A 25,390-nucleotide genomic window follows, 5' to 3' on the forward strand; every position below is an offset into this window, starting at 1 on the left:
TTTTAGTTATATTTCACAGCGGTTTAGGAGGTACACAATGACTTCTTGTTTTGTCACATAAACTGAAATTAGGTGAACTTTTAGAATTTTTGTGAACAGGAAATCGCAGATCGATTTCTGCATATTGCACCTTTCATATGATCATTATGATGGTGGTGATGATAATGATGATGATGATGATGATGGTGATTATGAAGATGATGACTTGTAGAAACTGAATGTGAAACTTCACAAATGAAAAAGAAGCCCACTTGATTTATCAAGTAAGATGTAATTAGTCAAAACGTGTACACAGCTATTCCTTTTTGACTCAGCATATAAATTGTTACTGGCCCTTTAATGAACCGCGGCAGGAGGTGGGAGAGGTGGTGCTCAGAGAAAGGAGTGGGAAGGACTGTTTTGTGCGCCACTGCACTACAAACTTGACGGACGTACATGAGGACAGCGCACCGATAACTTATCGTATTGCTGGGAAATTCATAACACTTTGGAGGTGAAGTACTCAGATTTAAAAACTATTTTAACGATATTTAATTCTGTGAAAGGATGAGATCCATTGTCCTTTAACAGCGGTTATGTCCTCTTACTAACGTGACATGTAATCCTGCTCTGTTCAGAACAAAATTGTGAAATTCAACTTTCTCTTATCTAATTGGAATTTTGTTAAACTCCCTGTCAGGAAGTGAAAGTAGCATTATAATTGTGGATCTATTTGTATGGTTTGAACTGCTGAAGAGCTTGAATACTGATTTTTTTTTTTTTATTTTTTTTTACACTTTTCATATTTTATTATTGAGGATCATAACAGCTTTCATTTTACTTTCAAATAGCTTCACTGTTGAATCGGAGGACAACGTTGGTAGATTATACTTTTTCCTTTTACATTTCATTTGAATGTCAAATATGTTTGCGGGAAATCCCAGCGCCTTGCAGCTTGTTCAGTTTGACTGGCTGGTTCCTTTATGGGAGACCGTAGTCCATTGTGCGTTAACTATGAACCAACCATACAGGCTAGGATTCCCCCTTTTCTCTTTATCAATGTCTGTAACTCCACCCACCGCAGAGTATGTTCAAAATATATGATAATCTCGGTTAGTTTTGATAAGACCCCCATCATTACAACAATTGAACCTCACCTTGGGTGAGCTGGTTGTCTGAAAGTTGTTTTCTGACACTTTAAATCAATGACCTACAGGATTAATGTATGTGTTGCGTAGGCCCAGCTTTGTTACTTCTATAGTACAGTAGCGTGTGCTGGCTGCATTCATTGAAGCGGGAGATATGTGACTAGTAGGCCCAGGGGCAACATTGCACAGCATGTTGTTTACAAGGCGTTTTGAAGTCTTGGATGGACAGATCTGTGAGAAGCTCAAAGTAATGTGAGGTACTTGATTCCTCCTTTTTATCGTATGAACTTTATTTGACCATAAGAGGATATGGAGAGACTTAAATGTTTATTTGAGATTATGAAGTAGTTTATTTTGAGTGAAAAAAAACATTAACACTCCAAATAACTAGTTTGTTAATATTGTAGATGGAATGTCCTGTAGGACTTGGCTATATGCTTGGCTTAATCTGAAAATGGACGATGTGGTATAGTGTATGACCGGTTACACAAAAATGACTCTAGTGGGGAAACGATGAGCATCATCATCTCATGCCATTTTGAACATGATTAGAAATGTACACAAAGCTAAACAAACTAGCCTGGAGTTGTTCTGAGTTGATGCTTTTGTTTATTATGAAATGTTTTCCCTGAGTGTCTCTCCTCTTCCACAGCCAAATTGCATGTTTTTCCAGTTCATTATATGTGCCCTGAGACAACTTGGCACCCCTCTTGTTCCTCAGTGGACGGGTATCACATCAGCTGAGTGATTTCGATTAGCCCTGATGGATAATTACAGGAACTGGTTTTGCGTTGTGTTTGAGTCATCATGTACTGTAAGTATTTAGGGCAATTATCAGCTGTAAACCGTATCAGCCATAACAATTGACCACATGCATGTACGCCTCCCTTCTCGTAGCAACTGTTATTCTAAACAAAAGTATTGAGACGTGTTGACAAATGAGCTGGGTTTTGGTGTTGGGTTGCACTGCTTTATTTGAAGCGGTGTGATTGATGGTGTCTGGGTCTCTTGGTAACCCCTCTCTACTCAGCTGTACTGGATTCTAAGGTCAGCGTTTGGCATTTAGCAGACAACCTCACCCCATGACACCTGGAGAGGAGATGTGGAAGAATGGGGAACTGAAAGTGGTGCAGTGTGGGTGTTCTAGCTCATGGACAGACAGACCGACGCTGAACTAGAGGAGCTGTGTGCCTGTCCTGTCCTCGCAGGCTTTCTAGCTGAGCTTTAGGGAGAGTGACACAGCATTGTTGTTCACACTTCTCTCCCCCGTTCTCTTTATATCACTCTCTACTAACCAACCCTAACCTACTATCGATCTCTTCCTCCCCTGCTCTCCTCTTACAATTTGGTGTGCTGTTTTGACAGTTGGCACACACTCCAGACCCCTCCTCAACTCTGCCTCAAAAGCCTCTCTGGGTCTCCCAGTGATCGTTCCATCCCAATCTATTGTGTGTCTATTAGTTTGTGTCATCTCTCCCGGAGTCTAGCTGCTTTATAGCTGCATGGGACCTGCTGCCTGCTGGTCTGTGTTGTGAAGGCTGAGGCTCCTGCTGGCTGCTGCACAGTAAAGGGGCTCAGCTGGCTACCTGCCCAGTTCTGCTCTGCACTTCTCTGAGGTAATGCTTTCCCTACAGTCTGCACCACTGGAGAAGGAGGGAGGGACGATTCAGACGCATTGACCACGGCTGCTTTTCATAAAACCGCTGACTTCAGGCGTCTTTCAGTCAAATTGTGTACATTTTCTTGAGTTGCCAAACAAATTCCCCAGTGATCTCACTGTGAGTCAACGAGTTCAGTGGAAGTTGCATTGTCCTCACAGTGATTCTTAGGGCTGTAGACCGATACTCATGGCCCATAAGACCAATTTGAGTAATGATTTTTTTGTGTGCACTTGTTTGTGTAGCCTACTTGTGTGTGTTATTGATTTATGTTTTAGTCAAACATATCTGTTTTGGGCTTCTTGTGGTCAATTTGCAGTCTACAAATTATTTGTAATTATGTTCCGGCACGGGGCTGAATCTAGTTGATAATCCCTGTCCTAGGGTAAGATGGGAATACCCCTGCTATAGGCCTTGCTAGTGTGTGCACAAGTTCTTGTGGTCGATAACAGGTTACTCGTCTTGGTTATATTCCCTCCTGTTGATCTTGGACAGTACTGGAGTTCCAGACCAGGGATATTGTGTTTTGCACAATTACAGGAACTACCTTTCTCCTGAAAGGGAAGCAGATGCCTTTGAACTTCGAGATGTCTTGTCGAGGGCATAAAACCGTTGAACCCTTTTCCACATTGAAGTAAGAAACAGTTTAACTTGAAAATGGACGTCTTTGTACTTTTTGGGTGTTTGAACTTTACCTGTTTGAACGTTACCTGTTTGAACTTAAGTGTTGAACTTAATTTTTATGGGCCTTAGCCATCTTCACCTGCTGCTACTTGAATGAGTATGAAATGTTTCTGAAATTGCAAGGTGCCTAATTTATAAACCTTGTGCCAGTTTTAACACAAGTTGGCATTTCTAAAAATGTAACTCAACTTGAGAATGTGCTCACCTCCCTGCAGACTTTAGACCATGGGTACGCACATCTGCGAGTTGCTGCAATATTATATTGCAAGTAAGTATCTTGTGCAAATGGGGGAAATGATGAAAAGCATCCATAATAATAATTAACAGGGAAAGGTATTAACACGAATGCAACAATTTGCTGTTTACTGCGAAGAGAACAAACAATTACACATAGGAATCTTATAATTAGACATACAAATCATTTTCTAGTGTAATTGCATTTTTATTTTATTTGCCTGCCCTACAATGTTTCAGAATTGGCGTTCAGTCCATATTTCGGTTGGGGAGAAAAGTCCGCTGAATGTTTGAATTCAACAATGTTTGTCATGGAAAAGTCCACAACGATTTGCCATTGTTTTCTCTTTCAGAAATGGACCATCCTTTTCCAGGTGCAGCATAAATGACTGCTAAAGATGAAAACATTCTGCTAACACAGTAAATAGACCCGTAGCTTATGTAAACTATTTAACAGTATGGGTAGGTCACAGTATTGGTGTGAGAGAGGAGCGCGACATCGTTGCCTATTTAATCTTAGAGCCTAAACAAAAGCAGGACATATAAACACAATCTGTTGATAAACAAAATATTGAACAACAATCCTTCTTTTGCATTCTGTGGCCTAATGCCAATAGTTCCAAATTATACAGCAAATAAAGGGCATTATTGTCACCATAATGGTGACTGAATTTCCCGGGCAGAGTTTTAATGCTCGTTCACTCATGCAGTTTTACGGCAAGTCTGATGTATAACGGGAAACATGCCTATTTATGGCGTGAGTCTTTTACAAATGTATTTACGCAACTGTTATGGACGCTGTCAACTGAGATTGTAGTTAGCTAGCTAACCCTTGGGGAAAAAAGCAACCACATTCCAGCTCTTGTCGTCACTAGGCTGTAATCCTATGACCCTCCTCTGAGCTACTTACAGGGTTCTCCTGTGGCTCTGTAGCTCTAGTGCAGTGGGTTACTACAAGTGGCAATTTCGTCAACAAAAATAATGGCCATGTCCGAATACTCATACTTCCGTTCTAAATGGGCCATTTGATTATGCGGAAAAGGAAAGTGTAATGAATAAACAATCTCGGGGCTCCCGAGTGACGCAGCGGTCTAAGGCTAGAGGCGTCTCAGGGCTAGAGGCGTCACTACAGATACCCTGGTTCGAACTACTTCAAAGTGGACTCGACATTTATTTTATTTTTTAAAAGATTGTGAGCTCTTCAGTGATCAGCACAATTTTAATATTAGCAGCACAATTTAAAATTAGCAGTACAGATGCGAAGTGCAGTTCTGTACAGCAGTGGGAAGGATGCGCTGAACTTGTACAGCCTACATCAGCTGGTGAGCTGCGGGGGAGCAAGCAATGAGGCACATCGCGCAGGCAACTCTTGCTTTCCCGTAGCTAACCAGTCACCAGCCTTCTAGTTTAGGGGCCACATTTAGTTGCAAAACATTCTCTAGTTAACTATCCTTGGTTAAGAAACAGAAGCTGCTTTACGAAATAAAAACAATAGCACCATTGAGTTTTTAAAGATAAAACCACGGTTTAGCTATGTTTTTTTTCTTTCCCTTGAGTATAGAAAAGTAGGCTGTCTTTGAATATGTAGTCTTGCTCAACTCTCCCACTTTCTCCACTGCATTGCATAGCCAGGTTCTGTAGCCAAGTCTATCCTTTTCGTCAGAGAAACAGCTTGATTCTAGCCCTTACCGTTCAACATTTTTGTTCTTTCTATTGAGCATTTTGTTGGCTGGATTTGACATTGATAAAGTATATCATGGGCCATTTTAAGGCGAGGCTACTTGCGGACTGGACCGTAAAACCAGTTGTTTAGGCTACACCATGTTCAGTCATCTTACTTCTTTAGCTAGCTATGGCTAACAACCTGGGGCAAGTTCAGCAGGACGCAACATTTTTGAAACGTTCAGGTAGAACAAAATATTTTTAGGAATAATGTTGGCGCTATTCATAGATTTCTATCTGCCTTGCAACTGAAAGTGGCCCTGGTAACATTACCAGTAGCTTATATGCAAACATTTGGTGGCACAGAAAGGAAAAGGGATAGCAAACAATTGATTGAAAAATGTATCTTGCCACTACAATATACATTATCTGACTGGGTAAATAACTTTATTTTTAGTTCATGGGGACCCAGTGACTCAGACCTGAGCACCTGGACCACAATTCGAGGACTCGGACTTTAGCCATGGACTCGTGACTCGGACATGGACTCGCGCACAGGGTACTTGGGACTTGATTCGGACTCTAGGTTTAGTGACTTGACTACATCACTGGGCGAAACGGTCATTAGCTCCCGTTCTACTTTTGGACAGCAATGTGGCTGAGGCGTCTGTCAACATTGTTAACAATTGTGTGACTGAAGTGCAAACCGTTCTACTTTGCCAATACTTGTGTCTGTTCTGTATTTAATGTACAATGTCTATGTAGGCTGAATTTACATGGCAAGATAATTCTTATGTTTGTCATATATCTGCGGTTGGGAAGAGAATAGGATGTCATGCAGAAAGATGTTGGTAGAACAAGGCTATGTATGGAAGTCAATGACTTTATGTTGTCTATAGGTTCATGAGGCAATACAAATGTGATGACTAAAATGGCCCACAGTTTGTCATTTTGACAATTGCACTAAATCATTATTCAAATGTTACTTAATGATATTTTAGTCAAAACGACGTTGACTTAGGGCTGTTACGGTGACCGTATTACCGCCACATAAATGGCGGCGGTCAAATTCCACGTGACCGTTTTAGTCACTGTAAATGGGCTCCTTCAAGCTCTGATGCTGCTGATGGTCATTACTAGCCTACCAAACTTGCTAACTGCCTGGTGTCCCTCTAATCACTCTGACATCAATGCAAATGTATTCAAAAATGGAATCAAACACTTCATGGAAGCCCATGAGGTCATGTTGCGCCACATTTCTGTAGACTGTGAAATTGCGTGAGAAGTTTTGATGGAATCTATTAGAAAGCGGAAGATCCCCATCTGCTTTCTATTGGCTAGGCCTACTATAATTATTTCTCAACTTTCTTAATATTAAGCACATTGCTTATATTTACAACAGGAGTATCGCCTACCTGGCTGGCATTAAAATGAATGGAGGAAGCTTTTCCCATGGTTCATGTATTTTTTTAGGGGCATTAAGGCCACATAAAGGGGATGCCACCGGGAAATTCGAGGCATTATCAAGTACTTGACAAATTGTAAATGAGAGACTGATGAAGTGTGTGCAAACTGCGTAAAAAAAACAAAACAAAGCAGAGCTCATGTCTTTCATGCAACTTATTCCAAGTCATTGATCATATTATGCAGCCTTAGAATGTATTACAAATCAGAACTAAAGTGTCATAAATAACTCTAAATGAAGCATAATAATAATAACCTGTTTCTTTTGTTAACCGCTCGACACACTCCCTCAAAATGACTGGAGAAAATATCCTTTCTATTTTATTCAGCTATGTTCTGTTGTATTCTTCATACTATAAAATAATGCCACATAATTCTAAGCAAACATTGTCTGCTAAATGAACTAGTGTAGCCCACAGCCGTATGGCTTTCTGTTCTTCTGAAATAAAACATTTCTTCATATCATGCTTCTATAGACCTCTCCTTAAAGGAATAATGGATTTAATGTGATGGTGTAGGCTATATTAAATGGATTGATTTAGATTTTTTTTTAAATGTAGTAGTTCCAAAGGTCTGCATCAGTGGTTTGTAGGCTGTGTGTGGAAGCCAGGAGATGCAAAATGTGTTTATTAATTAACCATGAGACCAGCAGTTATTTGCTTGACAATCACCGACTGACAATTTTCATGGCTGCCACAGCCCTACTATGACTAAACAAAATGACCACGGGTTACAACCCCATCAAATGCTCTGGGCTGTAAAGGACAGAGTTTAGCCAGGGATAGGTGGGATGAGACTCAGAAGCTAGCTGGCTCTTAGCGCTGTGTTGAGTTGCACCTGATTTCTATACAGTACATTCCAAAAACATACCTGCTTTGGTTACGGTCAATGTCATTTGACAAGCATTTAGATACATTTCCAGCCAAACCGGCTATGTATGAATCTGTGGTTCAACGCTACTCCGGGCTGCTGTATTCAGTTTCTGCTTGACAAGATTGATTGTGATCTAATGGTTGTTGGACTACTGGTTATACTGTAGCACTTGACCAGCGGCTATTTTACACACAGCTTCTACAGTACAGTTTTTAGCCTGAAGTCTAGGTTTGAATGACTCATTATTATGACAAGTGATTAAAGAATGGATGTGGAGAAGCTGTGACATTTCTGATAATACTACCTTATTAGCATGTCCTGAGCTCAAAAGAAAAGACAAAAAGTCATCATTTTCTCAGGGTCATCATCAGTAGTTTGTGGGACTGTCACTTGTCACAGTACAATACATTCCTTGCGTCACCATGAAATGACACAACTCGACACACCTGTCCTACTCTGCTCTACCCATTCACTGGAATCTGTCACCGAACACCTGAACCTCCCAACATGTTTTGAAACATTTGTCACAGCCACCCAGTGATTTGAGCATTCCAGCCACGACTCCACCTGAAAGGAGATGCATACCTACAGCTGGAGTCATGAAACCCAACCTTGACCGTACCTCACCAACACACTCTTGAGAAAGAGAACACTGAGTCTTTATGCGATCTCATTTTTGTCTCCATAAATTGGCTCTATAGTCCAAAAATGGATGACTTTGGTGGGGGGACATCAGTGTCTCTTCAACCAAATTGAACAGTGTTTTAGGGTTGTGTTTGTGTTCTCATGGTCATTACAATATGTAATTGATGCAGCAGTGTTTACACTTTTTGTAGATTCCAAGTTGAATTGTCCCTCCTTATGGTGGGACTCGGTTGTCTGTGTCCTGATTTGATAAAAGGTCTCTATGGAGACAAGGTTAACCATTAACCCTGACCGGGTTAACTCCCTTCAACTCTGACACACCGCCACTGCTTTGACTGGCCTAGTAGCCGGGCAGCTGAGCAATAAAGTGTAGGCTAGACGCTAGAGGAGTCCTATGTATTCAAAACACACATTGTGCTGAGTAGTGTGCATCTGGTCTGTCCATCAGTGAAATGCTATGGTCTGTTCACAGTTCAGTGGTTCTCCATTGTTCCCTCTCATCGTTCTCTCCCTCCGTATGGGCTTAGAAACCGGTGGTGTCTCTCAAGCGTAGGCTTCAGCTGCTGAAAAGACAAAGGAATGCCGTCATCTCTCCCCAGTGGTCTCCTCTGTGCTAGCCTTGGACACTCCATTAGAGGGCTTATCCATCCCGTGACTCCTAGACCACTGTGCCCTTAGGCCTGTCTATATAGGCAGGAGTAACACTACCCTGATGAATGAATATCTCTAATAGTCCTTTGTCTGTCAGCAGTATCCTTGTCATGCATTTCCTTTTACTCTGTGTGAATATGAATCGAGGGTGTTCTGGGCTGGATTGGCCGGATATGTCCACTGGGTTGGTTCTCAGGGGATGGCCGTGTGTGTGTGTGTGTCCTGTATGTGGAACCCCGTTAAGGTTTGGCTCCCGTCTCCCTTTACACTGGAAGCACTGCTTTGTTTCAATTTGATCTGGGTCCATTGTGATCTCAGTGACTTTGTCGGTTCGTCAGTTCTACTGGCTTTGTGGTAGCCTATAGGGACAGACTGGGGCAGTGTTTGTGTGTGCTTGTTAGCCGTGAGAGAGCGTGTGTTTACATCTTAGTCTGGCTGTGAAGAATCACTTCAAATCACCTTGCAATGCACCCCAAATAACTACTTATTATTATTTTTTAAATGTATCCCCAATTTCGTGATATCCAATTGCGATCTAGTTAGGATCTTGTCTCATCGCTGCAACTCCCCAACGTGCTCGGGAGAGGTGAAGGTCGAGTCTTGCCTCCTCTGAAACATGACCCGCCAAACTGCTCTCCTTAACACCTGCACGCTTAACTCTGGGATCGAACCCGGGTCTGTAGTGACGCCTCCAGCACTACATTAGACTGCTGCACCACTCGGGAAAGCCCAACTAGCTACTCATTATGTGATCAAGATTAGCGATTCTACCTCTCGCTTTGCTCAAACACAGTAACACTCAGTGCTGTGTGTGTATGCATGCGCACTGTGCAAAGCCTTTATGACCCTTGACCTCCATATGGGGCTGTGTGAGTAAGGAGCTGTTGATGGACTGAGTTTAATGCGCCCACACACACACTCTTATAGCTTGCGGACTAGTAAACATACATGAAGACATTCTCCCAGGGCTCTACTGCATGTTGTCTCACTCTCTTCAAACATAAATCATTTATAGTTTTCTAGGAAATCAGACCTGCTTGTTAGTTGAATGCCAAATCCACACAGAGAAAGATGGTGAGGATAGTTACAGTACAAAGAAACCGAATGAGACTGTGTGATAGGAGTGGTATGTGGGTAGAAGAGGGACTCGTCTGGCTGATCATGTGCTGCCCACTGATTTTGTGATTATGTGCCACAGTGTTTCAAAGTATTTGTCTCTATGCATTAGATGTGACACTCGTGGCGCATTTCCAATGAGTATTTACCCCAGTGTTTTACCCCAGTGTTTTACCCGTGTCTCACTGGGCCATGGCTCTGGTGGACCTGCTCTAACTTGGGGCAGTAGCAAGGCCACTGGTACTTTTCAGCTCTCAGCCATTGTTAAGTAGTTAACTGTCAACTTAAAGGAAAAACGCTCACACACTGAAATATTATTTAAGTTTTAATGTATTTAAAAAAAAAAATTTAGTGTCTCACTCCTGATGGAAACACAATAACACTAGAGTGTACATTAACATTAAGGTAAAACACTGGTGACCCACTGTTGTGTCTTAATGGAAAACACCATCTGTCTGAGTATCTGTTCAGCAGGACCTGGCTGGACCAAAACCACTTGTTTGCATCATATTGATCATATTCCTCCATCCTCCCCTGGCAAATGTGTCCTATTACCCAGTCCTCCCCTGGCAAATGTGTCATATTACCTAGTCCTCCCCTGGCAAATGTGTCTTATTACCCAGTCCTCCCCTGGCAAATGTGTCTTATTACCCAGTCCTCCCCTGGCAAATGTGTCCTATTACCCAGTCCTCCCCTGGCAAATCTGTCTTATTACCCAGTCCTCCCCTGGCAAATGTGTCTTATTACCCAGTCCTCCCCTGGCAAACGTGTCCTATTCCTCTGTCTTCCCCTGGCAAACGTGTCCTATTCCTCCGTCCTCCCCTGGCAAACGTGTCCTATTCCTCCGTCCTCCCCTGGCAAACGTGTCCTATTCCTCCGTCCTCCCCTGGCAAACGCGTCCTATTACCCAGTCCTCCCCTGGCAAACGTGTCCTATTACCCAGTCCTCCCCTGGCAAACGTGTCCTATTACCCAGTCCTCCCCTGGCAAATGTGTCCTATTTCTCCATCCTCCCCGGGCAAATGTCACATCCCTATCATCCAGCTGTCACTTTCCCGGGAGAAGGCTGTCTGGCGTGTGTAGGTGAGCTGAGGCCTGTAACCCATCCCCATCTGCTGGGCCTGAACTGGGCATTCCTGCAAAGTTGCATGAAATAAAATGTGTGTGTGTGTGTGTGTGTATGTGTGCGCACACACGGTATGCTGGTCAATATAGTCAGGTTCAATTAAATCAACCCAACGATGTGTGTTATGGTGCTTTGTAGTGTTTGTGGCAGACTCACTCAGACCAGCCTATTTAGTGATTTTTCAGCTTGTCAAACTGCTGTGAATCTGTATTATCGCTGTAGTAAAGAGATGTCTGTGAGGCGGTCTGTGTTGTCTTTGGGGCCAGGTTTTGTTGACATCTGCTGGTGTTTTGAAAGAGCGCACCTTGCCGTTTTTTATTATCTCATTCTTGTCAGTGAGAGAGCGAGCTGCTCAGTTGGAACTCCATGAGTTTCACTGTAACTGTGTGTTAATCAGCAGTAGCTGCTGCGCTGGCTGGATTATGCACTGTACAACGCTGGTATCTGCTTATCTTTCTGGTGATTTGGCAACAAAAAAATCAGCTGCTGCTCCGCTCATTCTGGGGCACAGGCAGAGCAATCGAGCTGGCATGGGTGAGCACTCTGTTTGTGCGTGGCTATCCCATTTGTTCCATTGTCCAGTAATGTTGTAGTAATAACTTCACCTGAGTTTTGATGATATGGCACATTGTCATGGTCTTTTTCCTACTACAAGGGAAACTGTAGCCCAATTCTGTCAGTAGTATGGGCATATTTTCCAATCTAATAAAGTTTGGGTTCCAGCCTCCCCTTTTATGCAAAAAGGTTCTATTTAAGCACCAATGTCTGTCCATAATGAAGCAGCTGTTACCCTGTTGAGTGAGTCCATCCCCCTGGTCTGTATCCTCTTAGCTGCTGCTTAGGCCTCTCTGACAGAGGGAGGGGTTCAGATCAAATCTACATTTTATACGTCACATGCTTCGTAAACACCAGGTGTGGACTAACAGTGAAATGCTTACGGGCCCTTCCCAACAATGCAGAGAGAAAAATGGAGAAAAAATAGAAAAGTGAAACGCGTACTAATAGATACACTTATTAATCTCTCACACACTCAATCCCCTTCTGTGCCCCTCTATGGGAATAATGACAGCAAGCGCTGCATGCAAGATTTGGAGGACAGTGTAAAAGCATGTGTTCATTAACTGTTGGCATTCCTCCTGGGCAGGGGGGGGTAAAGTGGTAACATACCACACCCATATTATGTTTCTCTTTGGTGCCCTCGTCTGTCTTTCCTTTAGAAAAGTCCCTGTTTTCTCCACAAGGACAGGGTGGTATGCCTCCTATCCTGGCTGGCCTCCGGCCCTCTGTTGGCTTGGCCCTTAAGGCTTCCGCATGCTTTGGTTCGGCTGGCGCCTAGCCGCGAACGAGTGTGCTCGCATACTCCCTCGAAATACCTTCACTTGGAAAAAAGTGTTGAATGACAAACGCTTCATTGAAGAATGAATTTGGCCGATGAACGGGCGAAGTCTTCGACTTGCCTTGAGAAATAATTTGTGCACGAACAGCCAATGAAACCGTTGTTCAAGACCAAAACGTACCAAAATGTGGTCATAATATATGTTCTGGATGGGAAGCGTGCGACTCCTTTAGGAGGGAATGAGCGGTGGCGGCGTTTCTCACACAGGATGTTATTCATAGAGGTACAACGGAGTGGAATCCAGAGGGAACGCCTCAGGGGATCATCTTGTACAGATGGAGATTTTGACAAGACTGAAACATCATGTTCATCATCCATTTGATTGCTGGTTATGGCTGAGATCACTTCACACACTGCCCACCCAGGTTTGAACCACACACTGTTTGTCCAACCATGCAAGAGTAGCAGGTTTCTAAAAGCAGTCAACTAGCGCAGCGAGGGGAGGCAGGCAGACTAGTAGTGAGTCTGGTTTTTTTGGAAGCCCCTAAGCTGCTGACTGATGGCAGGATATGGAAAGATGAAAAACATCTCTCTCCTGCAGTCCGCCACAGGAACACGTGGCTGAAATGTGTTACATGAGATCAACAGTTAACGGTTAGCTAGCAGTGCAGTGGTGAGGATATAACAAGGGATGAACAACAATAATCTAACCGCAAGTTACATGAGATGGATTTGAACCATGACACTGGGGGAAATGGATAGTGGGGTGGGTGTGGAGGGTAGGGTGTGTGTGCTGGAGAGGGGGCCACCCAGAGTAGAGTAACACACTGCTGGCTAGTTGCTGGTTGAGGCATGCTGAAGTTATGTTCCCTTGTTGAACATGCTCCACTTAATTCTCCTGTGGGTTGTTTCTGTGTGCATGCGCTCCGTTAGGTGGGTTTAGACACACACTTCCTATAGTGTTCCTGCTGAGGTGTGTCTATTTACTCAGTCAGCTGTCCAGGCTTGCCTTGCAGAACTCTCTACATCACTTCACCATGCTGTCCACCAGCCTCCTGTGTTAATCAGGTAGCCCACACAGACAGGGATAATGTTACTATACTGCTCTCATGCCGTCAGCCTGACCCCCATGCTATAGGCTTAAGTTGTTGAGTGTTTTGTATTTGCCACAGGCTATTGACCTTTTCGAGTGTTTTATTCTACAGGTCGTCAGGATAGCCGTGTCCGTTGAAGTTGTCAATTCTGAAGGAAAAAAAACTGGTGTAAACATTGCTCTAGTTCAGACTTTTCTCACTCGCTTCGACTTTAAACGCATTGAGTGAGCGTTGTTGTCAACAAGCTTAGCTGTGGCTTAGCTGTGGACAAGCCCTACAGGGATTGACCCTAGTAATTATTGACACATTCTGTTTGCTGATAGTTAGTGATGCCTGAGTCAGTACAGACCAGGAGCTGACAACACCATTTCGCCATATAGGGAGGGATATTTCTCTCGCTCTTTATTTCCATAGTTCTTTCTCTCTCATTAGTCATATGAAGGCTAGCTTCAGATAACATACCAACACATTTGGTTGTGAAGATAAACTAGAACAGGTTATGGTGACAATGGAACGTAACTACTCTGAGAACAATGGGACATTACGTAGACAAAACACTCTGTACATGTGACACTGTGCCCAGAATAACTATTGTTTACATGGCCATTGTCAGATTATACTTGATATGATATTGACATCATGCCTACGTACATCGCCCTGAATTCACCATGTAAGAATACTGTTAGATATTTCCTGGAAACATATCCAGGTCGCAATATTGGTCCATAATTGTTTGGCTTAGATTCAATGGTTTGTATTTAAGTTACAGGAAGGTACAGGTCTATCCATCAAAACATGAAAAACAAGCAATATCAGGTCTACCTGTTATTGCCCATCTAGGTTGGGTTACATGTCTGCTTCACTGCTGACCTACAGTAATGTCCTTAATGATGCACTTCCATATAGGAGTTACGCCAGTGTTTTATCCAAAAGGCCCAGACTTTTCTGTTTCCATCTAAGCGGGCCGACACCCAGTGTCTCACTTGGGCCAAAGCCAGGCCACGGGTACTTACTCATTTACTGAACAATGGCTTAACAACTGAACACCTTCTCACAAAGCAACTGATTTGATTATTTACATTTGAGTCATTTAGCAGACACTCTTATCCAGAGCAACTTAGTGGATACTTTTTATTTATTTTTTATTTTCCAGTACTGGACCCCCGTGGGAATCGAACCCACAACCCTGACAGCGCCATGCTCTACCAACTGAGCCACACGGTGATTTTAAGTGGAAAGGGGGGTACCTAGTCAGTTGCCCAGCTGAATGTATTCAACTGAAATGTGTTTTCCGCATTTAACCCAATTATGCAGATGTTGTTGATTCTGCTCTTCACAAGTTCTCACACTGTCAGCCCTATCTATAGAAACACAATTTCCTTAGTTTAACATAAGGGTGTACAGAGCAGCATGTTGTGATATGTGTGGACCTGCAGGGCCCATTAAGGTCCCTGATGGCACCAGAGTTGTGAACTTGTTGCCTTTGTTTTAATTCATTTGTCATTTCGTTGATGGGCCGTAACAGCTTGCAGCAGCCCCATCCTCCTAATGACATTATCACCTCAATATGGTTGTTTCTCAAGGCGGGTCAGTGATGGGGAGGGATGGGAGTAGGGGAGATGAGGGATTTACCAGTTCAAGGTAAACAAAACAGGAATACTCTCATTGGTTAAATGGATTAGACTAGTTATAGCTTTTCACTACACCCCAGTAGTAGGAATGTGGCCTCAGTATTCCAAATTACCACAATTTTAAGTAAGTAGCCTTAAATGTTTTTGCCAAATGGACAGTAATGATCTCATGGGCTTGCGTGTACAAGGCATCGTCCAGATGTGATATTAACTAAACATGGGTAATGTAATATACCATGTCTAACATAATTACTGTGTTAGGCCATGAAATAGTTTACCCGAACATGGCTGACACAAGTTGGGAGCATGTAGTATGAGCAATGGTTGTGGAACCCTAAAAGGAAACTACATTTATTTTGTTGTTGATTGAGCAAGAATGTCAACTTTTTCTTTTTCTTATTAACAGTTAACAGCCTATAACAATGTTAACTAAAATGTGACTATGCCCAGTCAGAATTCAATATTTAACAGGGCATAAAGTATGTTGCAGTGACTCTGCAGTTGCGTAAGATCCACTAACTGTTCACAATACACCAGCAGCGCCTTCCCTTCCGCCTCGTGAAAAAGTCATGTTCTCTCTCTCTCTTTCTGTTGAAAAATGCAGCCCACAACTATGCTAGGTGTGCTTGTTTCTCTCCAAGGTGGTCCAGCTGTGAAAGGAGAGACGGAAGATTGACTTGATGACATTTCTAAAGAGGGATAGTAATCGGTGCGGAACATGGTTGTAGGGATTGTGGCCTAGCTGGTAAACCAGGAGGATTATCAGAATAAGAGGTTGATTGTGTGTGATAGAAGTTAATGGGGACGTTCCTGATTAACAGCACAAGCTAAGCTGTACTGGGCTGGCCGCTTTACACGTCCACCGTAGTTCTAGGAACCAAGGAAAATATGGAGAGAAACATATCCAAGTTAGCACAGTATGGGTCGGGTTAGCCTTTTAGTATGAATCGGGCATTTGATGACGTCATCCTCTGTGTTGGTGCCCTGGCGCGAGGGCGACCATAACAATCTGTTAATCATTCATAGACCTTTTTGTCAGTTGGATCTGCTATCATGTGATGCTTTGAGTGCTTAAAGATGCACTATGCAGAAATCACTCCGCCATTTCCTGGTTGCTAAAACTCGAATAGTTTGCATAATTTCAGTTTGTGACAAAATCAGATAGTGTAGAGAATCATTGTACCATCTAAACCGCAGTGAAATATTTTCCATAGCCAAACATTTTGTTTCAGCTGTTTTGAAGCTGGTATCCAAAACCTAAACTAAAAGACGAAAAAAATAAACTTAAGAACGGGCAGCATAGAAATGTCATACACAGAACAGATGTACTGCTTCTGCTTTTTAGACTTTGCTTTCAAGTAGAATGATCGATCTATAACTCCCATTTCTATGTGAATTTGGTCGGGTGGCTCCAAAGTGTGTTCCATAAAGTCACCATCGCTGGCTAATGCGTTGGCATGACGCTCAGATTCAAAACGCAGATTGAAAAAGAGCACACATTCCACTCATTCTCGGCTCCACCCAGTTTATCTAGTTACTGAAATTAATCTGGACACCATATTTGAAGTTGAACAAATTGAACAAGTTGAACAAAGATTTGTGATGTCATATGTGTTTCTCTAAGTCTGGAGTGCAGCTAGCAGGGCCTGCTCAACTAGTCCAGCTCTGGGCAGCATTTGATTACTGAGATGGAATCCAGACCCCGGCTGTGTTTTTAGAACGTGTGGGTGTGGGGAACAGCATATTTTGGGACATACAGCTTGGTTGTCGATTCCCAAGTGACTACTCTTACCCATCCATGCATGACGCACTAGGCAAAGAATCAAATGGCCTGGCTTTTGCTTTTAGTAGTATTTTTATAGCTGTCTGGACTTTTCACTGAGGTGAAATGGTGCTCAAAGTTAACTGCCCAGCTTTGTCGCCCCTGGCCTGCAACGAAGGGGCTACAAATAGGCAATCCATTTGGAATGTTTTGAGCTTGATGTGGAATGTCTGTGGCTTCGTATAGCTTGCATGATTTATGTAAACTCATATTGAAAGGATGTAATTGAAGATGACAGTGCTGCCTGGAGTCTTCTCCTCTCCTTTTGTCATGCATGTGATAATGGGACCAAGTGGTAATACTGTTGCGATAAGACACTGCTCCCGGGGGGGATTATGGGCCATTTCTTATAATGACCCAAGGTGTGAGGTTCTGCCCTTTTTGATATTTGAGGAGAACCGACTGAACTTTTATCCAGAGTATGAATATCTTCTAATGATGAATCACATCAAACGCATTCCATTGCCTCTAGTTTAGCAGTCCTATTGTGGTATTCTACCTCTTATTCCACTCTGAGCCCAACAGGTAGGGACTGAGACATGGTATGCATCCCATATGACACTCTATTCCCTTTATAGTGCTTTTGACCAGAACCCATAAGGGATAGGATTCCATTTGGGACTGAGATGGTTCTATGGCAGGCAGCCATGAGTAAAAGGTGATAAGGGCCACTATCTGAGGCTTACGGGCAGGAAGTTAGCTAGCTGGGCAGCCAAGCAGTACTTGGCCTAAGGTCGCCATGGAGACATGGGCAGAGAACTAGTTACGGGCAGGGAGGGACACATGAGGAGTCTTGACTGAAATCCAGGACGGGGCACTCTCTGTTGTCAATCCATGTTGCCAAGTCTCCCTAGTTGGCTGCTTCCTCCTGGCCTAGCAAGCATGGGCATGGGCACTCTGTGTAGGCTATTACCAGGTAGTAAACTTAACTGCTGTTGTTGACAGTGACATATTGTCTTGCTTTTTCTTTTTCAGCCTTATTGAAAATGTCAACCTATTAAATGTTACACTACGATTGGCAAGCAACGTGTTGTTGTATTAAAGTGTTATGATTATATAAGTGGGTTGTCCTTTGCCTGCAGTGGTACACTACACAGCTAAGGTCATAGGCCTGCACATTAAATGAGACCGAGACGCTGACATGTGGAGGAGAAGCAGGCCGGCTGGAGGATTGCGTTCTCATGCATAGTGAGTTGTGTAATAATGTGTCTGGATAATAATGGGTAATGATGGATCACCCTGCAGTAATGTAAGCTAGGCCTACTTAAGAGACTCTTAGCCACAATAGCACACTGTGAGGTTTCACAATTGTGTCCCTTGAAAGCTGTGATGACCAAGCTAATTCGTTTGGTTGTTTTTGAAACAATTTGCGCTTTCATAATGGCTAAAGTGTTTCAGTTGTTGGTGAAGACTTAATAGTTTGTATTAAGTTTCTACTTTTGCAAACCTCTTGTGCAGTCATTCATGCTCAGTTTTTGTCTCCTTGCTCATATTTTCATTGTGTCTGTCTAAATGGGAATTCTTTCTTGAGGGGGCAAAACCTCTACACCCTGAGTCCTAATGACTGAGGAACGATTATTGAATAAAAAGGTTCATCCATGGTAGGCAGACAAAAAGATAATTGAGTTGTCCTTAGGGATGTTCTGTCCTTTTGAAAGGCGAAGAACTGGGTTAACACGGCTATCAAAAAGCTGTCTGTTCTCTCTGCTGCTACAGTTGCCTTTTCAGTCGAATCGGCCCTTGTTGTCTTAGATATAAAAGTTTGAAGGAGACACTGTTTTTGGAATATTGTTACCGGAGGCCCCATTTCATCCAGAGGTATGAACACACGAGACCAGAGAGGAGGCCTGTGAAGTGTGTGTGCGCATGCATGCGCTCAGGTTTGAAAACACAAGAGAATGCTTGGATGGCGCCTAGCAGCCACACTTGAGACCGCTGACATCACCTAGGCCTACTCATTTGCCTAGTAGGCCCTATTGCAGGCTGCTGCCCTACTTGAGGGAAAAGACGAAAAGCCACCAACTTTGCTGATCTGTCCACTCAAACCATTATGTTTTGGGATCGTGTCACCATTGACCCAGCAATGAAACACTAAGACCGATTGGCCTGGGTAAGCAGATACTCTTCACCAGGTTCCGAAACGGCCCATATTGTCTGGCTTATTGAGTAATAGGTCATAGTGCTGCCGGGTTGCAGATCAAAGTATCTGCTGTGAAATCCAGAGCACTTAAGCAGTACATCATCTCCCAATGGCAGTGCTGTAGGCTTATCAGGGTCCCTGACTCTAATCACAATTTAAGTTCTGAACACAGTGATCAGTCACACCATGCTTTCAGTAATGCAAGTCACCTTTGACCATATGGACGATGTGGCGGTGGGAGTACGCTTTAAACAACCTCTTAAAGGTGTGTGAACTGAGAGCCACACACGGAGGGAGAGAAAAAGCCAAGACCGAGTTGATCTGCCGGTGACAGAAGGGTGCGAGCAGAACAATAGTCAGTCAGTGACAGTCTGATCTGTTGCTCTAAATTAATCCAAGCTGCTGAAGAAATAATGTTCCTCTCCATTCCTTTTTCCATCCTGTCTTTATCCCTGGCAGCTGGAGCCACTGGTCTCTCAGTATCCTGGGACCATAGGGTCATGTAACAAAGGGAGGCATGCAGGGGCCCAAATGGCAACTGCAGCAGTGGAGCAGAGTACTGTATTGGCAGCGCGGACTTCAGACGACAGACGGCCGCCTCCTAAAAATTGAAAAGCCAAACTGATTAATATTCCGGCTGCCGCTTTTAAACAATATTTCAACATTTTTGGGAGCTTGGAAGTGCCATTTTTAAGAAATCAAGTATGGTCATGAATACCAATGTATTACAATCAAGGACTTGTGTGTTTCCCAGTTTTTTAAACTTGGAAGGTGAACGAGTTTCAGTTAAGTGAGAAAGAAATTAACCACTCAACTGAAGGTTTTATTTAAAAGCCCCGGCCTGGCAACAAAAGTTTCCACATTTGAGGCACAGCGGCATAGATTAAGAAAGTTGTCTTGATTCTGTGCCTCAGATGCAATCAAGCAGCGATTGGAAATTACAGCTGTTTACTGTAATTTCCAGTTTGCTTCCAGTCCAAAGGAATAAAATGACAAAGCCACTCTGTGTTAAGTTAGTTTCCATGTTCCCTTCCAACTTTGAGGATCTGAGTTGGTTTGCATAGGTCTTGTAATGTGGTTTTAATGTGTCCTCTCTTCTGTTATTCCCTTAGGTTGATTTGTGGATTATCTGCACCAGACCTCAACATAGCTGTTTGCCAGACCACAATGGCTGTGTACTCCAGACACCTGGATTTCTCCTTGCCTTGACAATACAGTTTACAATTAAACGTGAGAAAGACACAAACATCTCATAATACTTAGCATCAACCAGGAGTTTCTTTGTTGAACTGTTTCTGTTCCTGTTGAGTATTATATCACTGAGTGACTTCATCAGACATCACCATGCCTATCCTCAAGCAGCTAACCTCGAACCAGTCCAAGCGTCGCTCCCGAGTCGACCTGACTGCAGAGATGATCAGCGCCCCTCTCGGGGACTTCAGACACACAATGCATGTGGGTCGTGGCGGAGATGCCTTTGGGGACACCTCATTCCTCAGTACCCGGTCTGGGGAGCCCCCTAAAGAACCAGCTCCAGAGGTGCAGCAGAGCTCCCCTGGACCTGTCCCCAAACCAGGCCTGCTGTCCCGAACCTTCAGGAGCAGTAAGCGCTCCCAGTCGGTGAACCGTGGCGAGAACGCGTTGGCTCCCCCTGGTGGCTCGCCAAACTTTGTGAAAAATGCCATCTCCCTGCCCTACCTCAATGACGAGGACACGGGCAGGATGGGCGGTGGTCCCCCGATGCCCAAGAGCGTCTCCTCCAGCCCTCTGAAGAAGCTGCCCGAGGTCGAAGGAATGAGAAAACCGGTCAACGGTGCCGCGGCCATGGACCTGGAGTTCGATGAGCGGAACTTCGGCGAACTGACTGACCTGCCACCGTCCCATCTTCGAGGTGGTGGGATGAAGCATGCGGAATCCATCATGTCGTTCCACATCGACCTGGGTCCCTCTATGCTGGGGGACATCCTCAGCGTCATGGAGAAGAAGGGCTGGGAGGAGGACGACCTGGGATACGAGGAGGGGAAGGGCAGCGAGGGCCGTGGGTCACCCCCTCTCAGTCCTCCCACCACGGAGGACAATGTTGAGGACCAGGTGGATCTACAGCCGCCAGTCAGGCCCCCACGCAGCACTTATCCCCAGCAGAAAATCATGGCAGACCCCCCCTACACTCCTCCCAGGAACTACCACAGCCACCTGGACAGCTGCTCTTTTTCCTCTTCCGGCTCCGCCGCTCTTGAGGAGAAACCACTCCACCACCTGCAGGAGGGGGACACGGACAGCGCCAAGTACAGCTCTCCAGGTGTTGGGGGGGAGGATGACAAAGACTTCTCCTTTATGGACGAGGACGAAGATGAAATCAGGGTGTGAAACAGAACAGGGCTGTAACACCACCGACACAGAACGTGATTTATAAAGACACCAGAACATGGTTTGCGAGGACACGGATGGAGACTAGTATTCTTCATGAGTTTTGAAGCTAGTACAAGCCTGGGAGGGAAGGGTTGGTGCACCTACATTTTTACATATGGATCTATCCAGAGAATCTCTGTGCACACCTTATTCTGCTTTACTTCCTGTATTAGGATTCAATCACTCACCATCTGTTACTGAGCCTTATTCACTCCAGTGTGTGTTCTACAGTTCATAGAAACAAAATGCCTGTCCTATGAGTCCTTTTACTCTAGCCATTACGGAATTCCCCACACACACACACACACACACACACACTTATTGGTTTGAGGGTTTCATTTTGTAGAAATACGATCTGTCATTATGATGATCTAATCCCACAGTTCCAATATGTCATCAGTGTGTTTATGCTTTAAGGGGGCACATCTCAAGGATCTCAACCCTCATATCCACTTATATCCAACATGAACATATCCCACCCACGCCTCCATTGTCTTTTCATCCAGAGGATTTCCCTTCCCTAACATTCCTTATAGCGCATTAATAAGGAAGGGAAAGCCAACCACCAACCATCGGTCACTGGTTGTCACACTGATCGTCACATTCTTTAATGAACAGCGGAAGTATGGAGGTTGACCGAGGTCACTTTTGATCAAACGGCAGTCCTCCTCGAGGGAGGTGTGATGCGTTAGGTGGAGGCCGGGTCATATGATGTAATGGGATGAACGGTATGTTTCTCTCACAGCTTTGGAGGGGGGAAATAAAATGAAGAACAGAAAAGTATCCCAGGGTTTAGCTAGCGTAGCCGCATAGCCTTGGGGCCTTGAATTAATTGTGTGTGTTGAGTGAAGTGAGAATCGTGAGATGCAGTTAAAATATTGGTTTGTTAATGTTCAGGTTTTTTTTTTTTTTTTTTCTACGTTTATACATTGTATGCACATACATACTTGATCAGTTGGTCTTCTAGCAGGTTCTAAATCAATGTCACAACTTGGTGGTTCATTATTCTAACCATTAGTCAGCTTTAGTGTCAACTGTTCACTTACAATGGACCAGTGTTCTAAACATGCTCTATACATACCCAGCACACTGATGTCATAAATGAGGCAAAAGTTTCATTTGTTAGAAACTACTTATTGGATGTGCCCTGTTTTAAGTCACCATCATTTTGATTTCTAGGGAGCTTTGTTAAAGTTAGGCTTGGATGAACTAAAGATCTCCAAAATCCTCCCTAAGGTACTATCCAACCCAGTGAGCCAATTTAGGCCTTAGCTTTAGAGTTGTTTTGTTAGCCCATGAGTCCATGACACTTTGTTAGCTCAGATCAATGGACTCAGTAGAAACATAGAAACACACACAACTGATCTCAGTCATATATCCCCTGCTAGCACTGCCAAGGTATAGCAAGATGGCTCACTCCCTAAAACACTATTGTACATAAAGAATCACTTTTATTTTATTTTCATGTACATTTTTTTTCTCTTTTTTTTTTGTTTTGCTTGACTTATTATTAAGGACAAATGTAAATTTTGCTAAGAAAATGTGCCCTTTTTGTTGCCGCTATCGTGTCCAGTAGCACTTTTTATTGTACATATGTTTTAGAAACTGATTTTTTTAAAGACAATTTACTGGAGCAGAGAAAGTGGTTGTGAACAAGAGTGGTGACCGTACAGTAGTAGACTGTCATGTCTACAGATGTAGGATCTTAATTTGAGCCAGTTTGCTACAAATAATCCTGCAGCAACAGGAAATTGGAATTACATTAGGAAATGTGGATTATAATTCATCTACATTTTTGTAGGGGTTGATACATTTTTAATAAGGGAAAATCAAGTCTGACATTTCAAAGTGGAAATTAAACTTCAAAGCCTTTTTAAACCTTGAATACACTACAACTTTTACATTTCCTGCATTGCAGGAAAGTTCTGCAACAGGGTGATCTAATTAAGATACTATATCTGTATGTGGTCATCTCTTGCCCCACACACACCACAGGCTTGTAGGATCAGCAGGTTAGGAGCAAGAGGAGAGACGTCTGAAGGGAGGAGGATATAGGCAATAAGAGAACACCAGTGATAAGTGACTGTTACCCACCTGTCTCCATTGTGCCATGCAGGCCTGGGCTACCATAGGAGAAGATTGAATCAACACCATCTGGCTTCGCTCCACCATCTCATTCATAAACATATTTGGCTGATTGGTTGGTAACTGACCCAACGACTCATCCATTCATGAGTCACATGTCTGGGAAAGGACAGGTGCACCTGTTTAGTTTCTCCTACAGTTGTGCATCCCAAATGGCACCCTATTCCCTATATAGAGCACTACTTTTGACCAAGGCCCATATAGCAAATAGGGTTCCTTTTGAGATGCATGCAGTGTGACTAGGTTCCCCCCCTCACTCACATACATTCATTCATTTGTTCAGATTATGATCTCATCTGTTATGGTAAAGCAGGAAGTACCTGCTCAAGCCTTCCTGGATCCCTGAGTAATCTATTGCCTTTATGCCTGTGAAAGGAAATTATATTTGTGACACTGGGGGAGCACTGTTCTTGTTTCCTGTTATGGCGTTGGTTGGGCGGGAGGGGAGAGGAGGGGGAGGCACACATTATCCTATGGTGTTGAAGTGAGGGTAGGGACAATTCCAGGATGTGACATCACTCAGCCATGCGTTCATGCTATGTATGTCAGTTCCAAGTGTACATGTCTGTATTAAAGAGATCAGTTGAGTTCATTGATTAAAATGACCAGATGTAAATGTGCCAATTATGTAGTAGTCAACCTTTTTTGACATTTTGATTTTTGAATGACACATTTACAGGCTACAGCAGTATAGGCTACTTACGATCATTCTCAGGCCTCTCGCACTGTTCATTTGTAAATGGGTCAAATTTGGGATTGCTTTGTTATTTGAAACTCTTGTTGCTTTTTCCATTTGTTGTAGAATTTGTCCATGGAAAGTGGGTTGAGCTGCTGTAATCTCTTATCTGTTCTTACCCAATATGGGGATATTTTCATCTGTCAAAACACTCCTTCCTATTCACCACCATGTTAGTTGCTGCTGATGAGAAGTAGTTAAATACTAATTGTATCATCCATGAAAAATGGTGACTATTGCTATGTTTCGTTATAGGCATTATGGCATAGTGACGCTAATGTAAGAGCCAATCAGACGGTAAAGTGGCTTTCAAGCGGATTTCAGTGTCCTGGCCTGATGCCTGTGGTAAAAAGGGGAAAGGATTGTTCTTTTTCAGTCTCAGCTGTAGAATGTTACATTTGATTTTCCTTCTGTGGCGACAGTTTTTATGCCAAGTATGTGCTATTTTTCTTCTTTCTCTCGTTCTACTGTATATTAATATATATTTACCTCCCTCACTCTTCCTCTTCTGAAATAACAGCTATATTTTTCAATAAAAAGAGAAAGCTGGTAATCTTTACCAGGAGCAGTGTTGTGGCTTATTTCACATTCTATGTTGTCTGTCACTACAGGAGCTTTTTCAGTGGGAAAATACTTATGAGTCAGTTCACATTTTATTTCCCCAATTTAAGATTTACACGCATAAGGAGCCTGAGGCGACTTGTTAGACACTGGTATTCACACAAAGCAGTGTTAGAGATGCTCCTCTCCAAACATCACACACAGTTAAGCATACAAGACAGCCAATCTGTTTTTTTTCCCCCAAGTTAATGTCACGTGCACATGTACAATGAAATGC

At 43.4% G+C, this 25,390-nt stretch overlaps 1 protein-coding gene across 1 annotated transcript; it reads left to right on the forward strand.

Moving 5' to 3' along the window:
• Positions 1-386: 386 nt before the first annotated feature.
• cdc42ep4b (CDC42 effector protein (Rho GTPase binding) 4b) lies at positions 387-25,117 on the forward strand. The gene is made up of 2 exons (XM_029685183.2): positions 387-493; positions 20,375-25,117. Exon 2 carries the CDS (start codon positions 20,607-20,609, stop codon positions 21,627-21,629), a length of 1,023 nt encoding a protein of 340 aa, XP_029541043.1. The 5' UTR covers positions 387-493; positions 20,375-20,606; the 3' UTR covers positions 21,630-25,117.
• Positions 25,118-25,390: the final 273 nt, after the last annotated feature.

This window comes from Oncorhynchus nerka, linkage group LG16 (assembly GCF_034236695.1).
Source record: "Oncorhynchus nerka isolate Pitt River linkage group LG16, Oner_Uvic_2.0, whole genome shotgun sequence".
Classification (NCBI taxonomy): Eukaryota; Metazoa; Chordata; class Actinopteri; order Salmoniformes; family Salmonidae; genus Oncorhynchus; species Oncorhynchus nerka.

Coding starts and splice junctions, on each gene's coding strand:
- cdc42ep4b (XM_029685183.2), top strand. CDS start 20,607: ATGCCTATCCTCAAGCAGCTAACCTCGAACCAGTCCAAGCGTCGCTCC.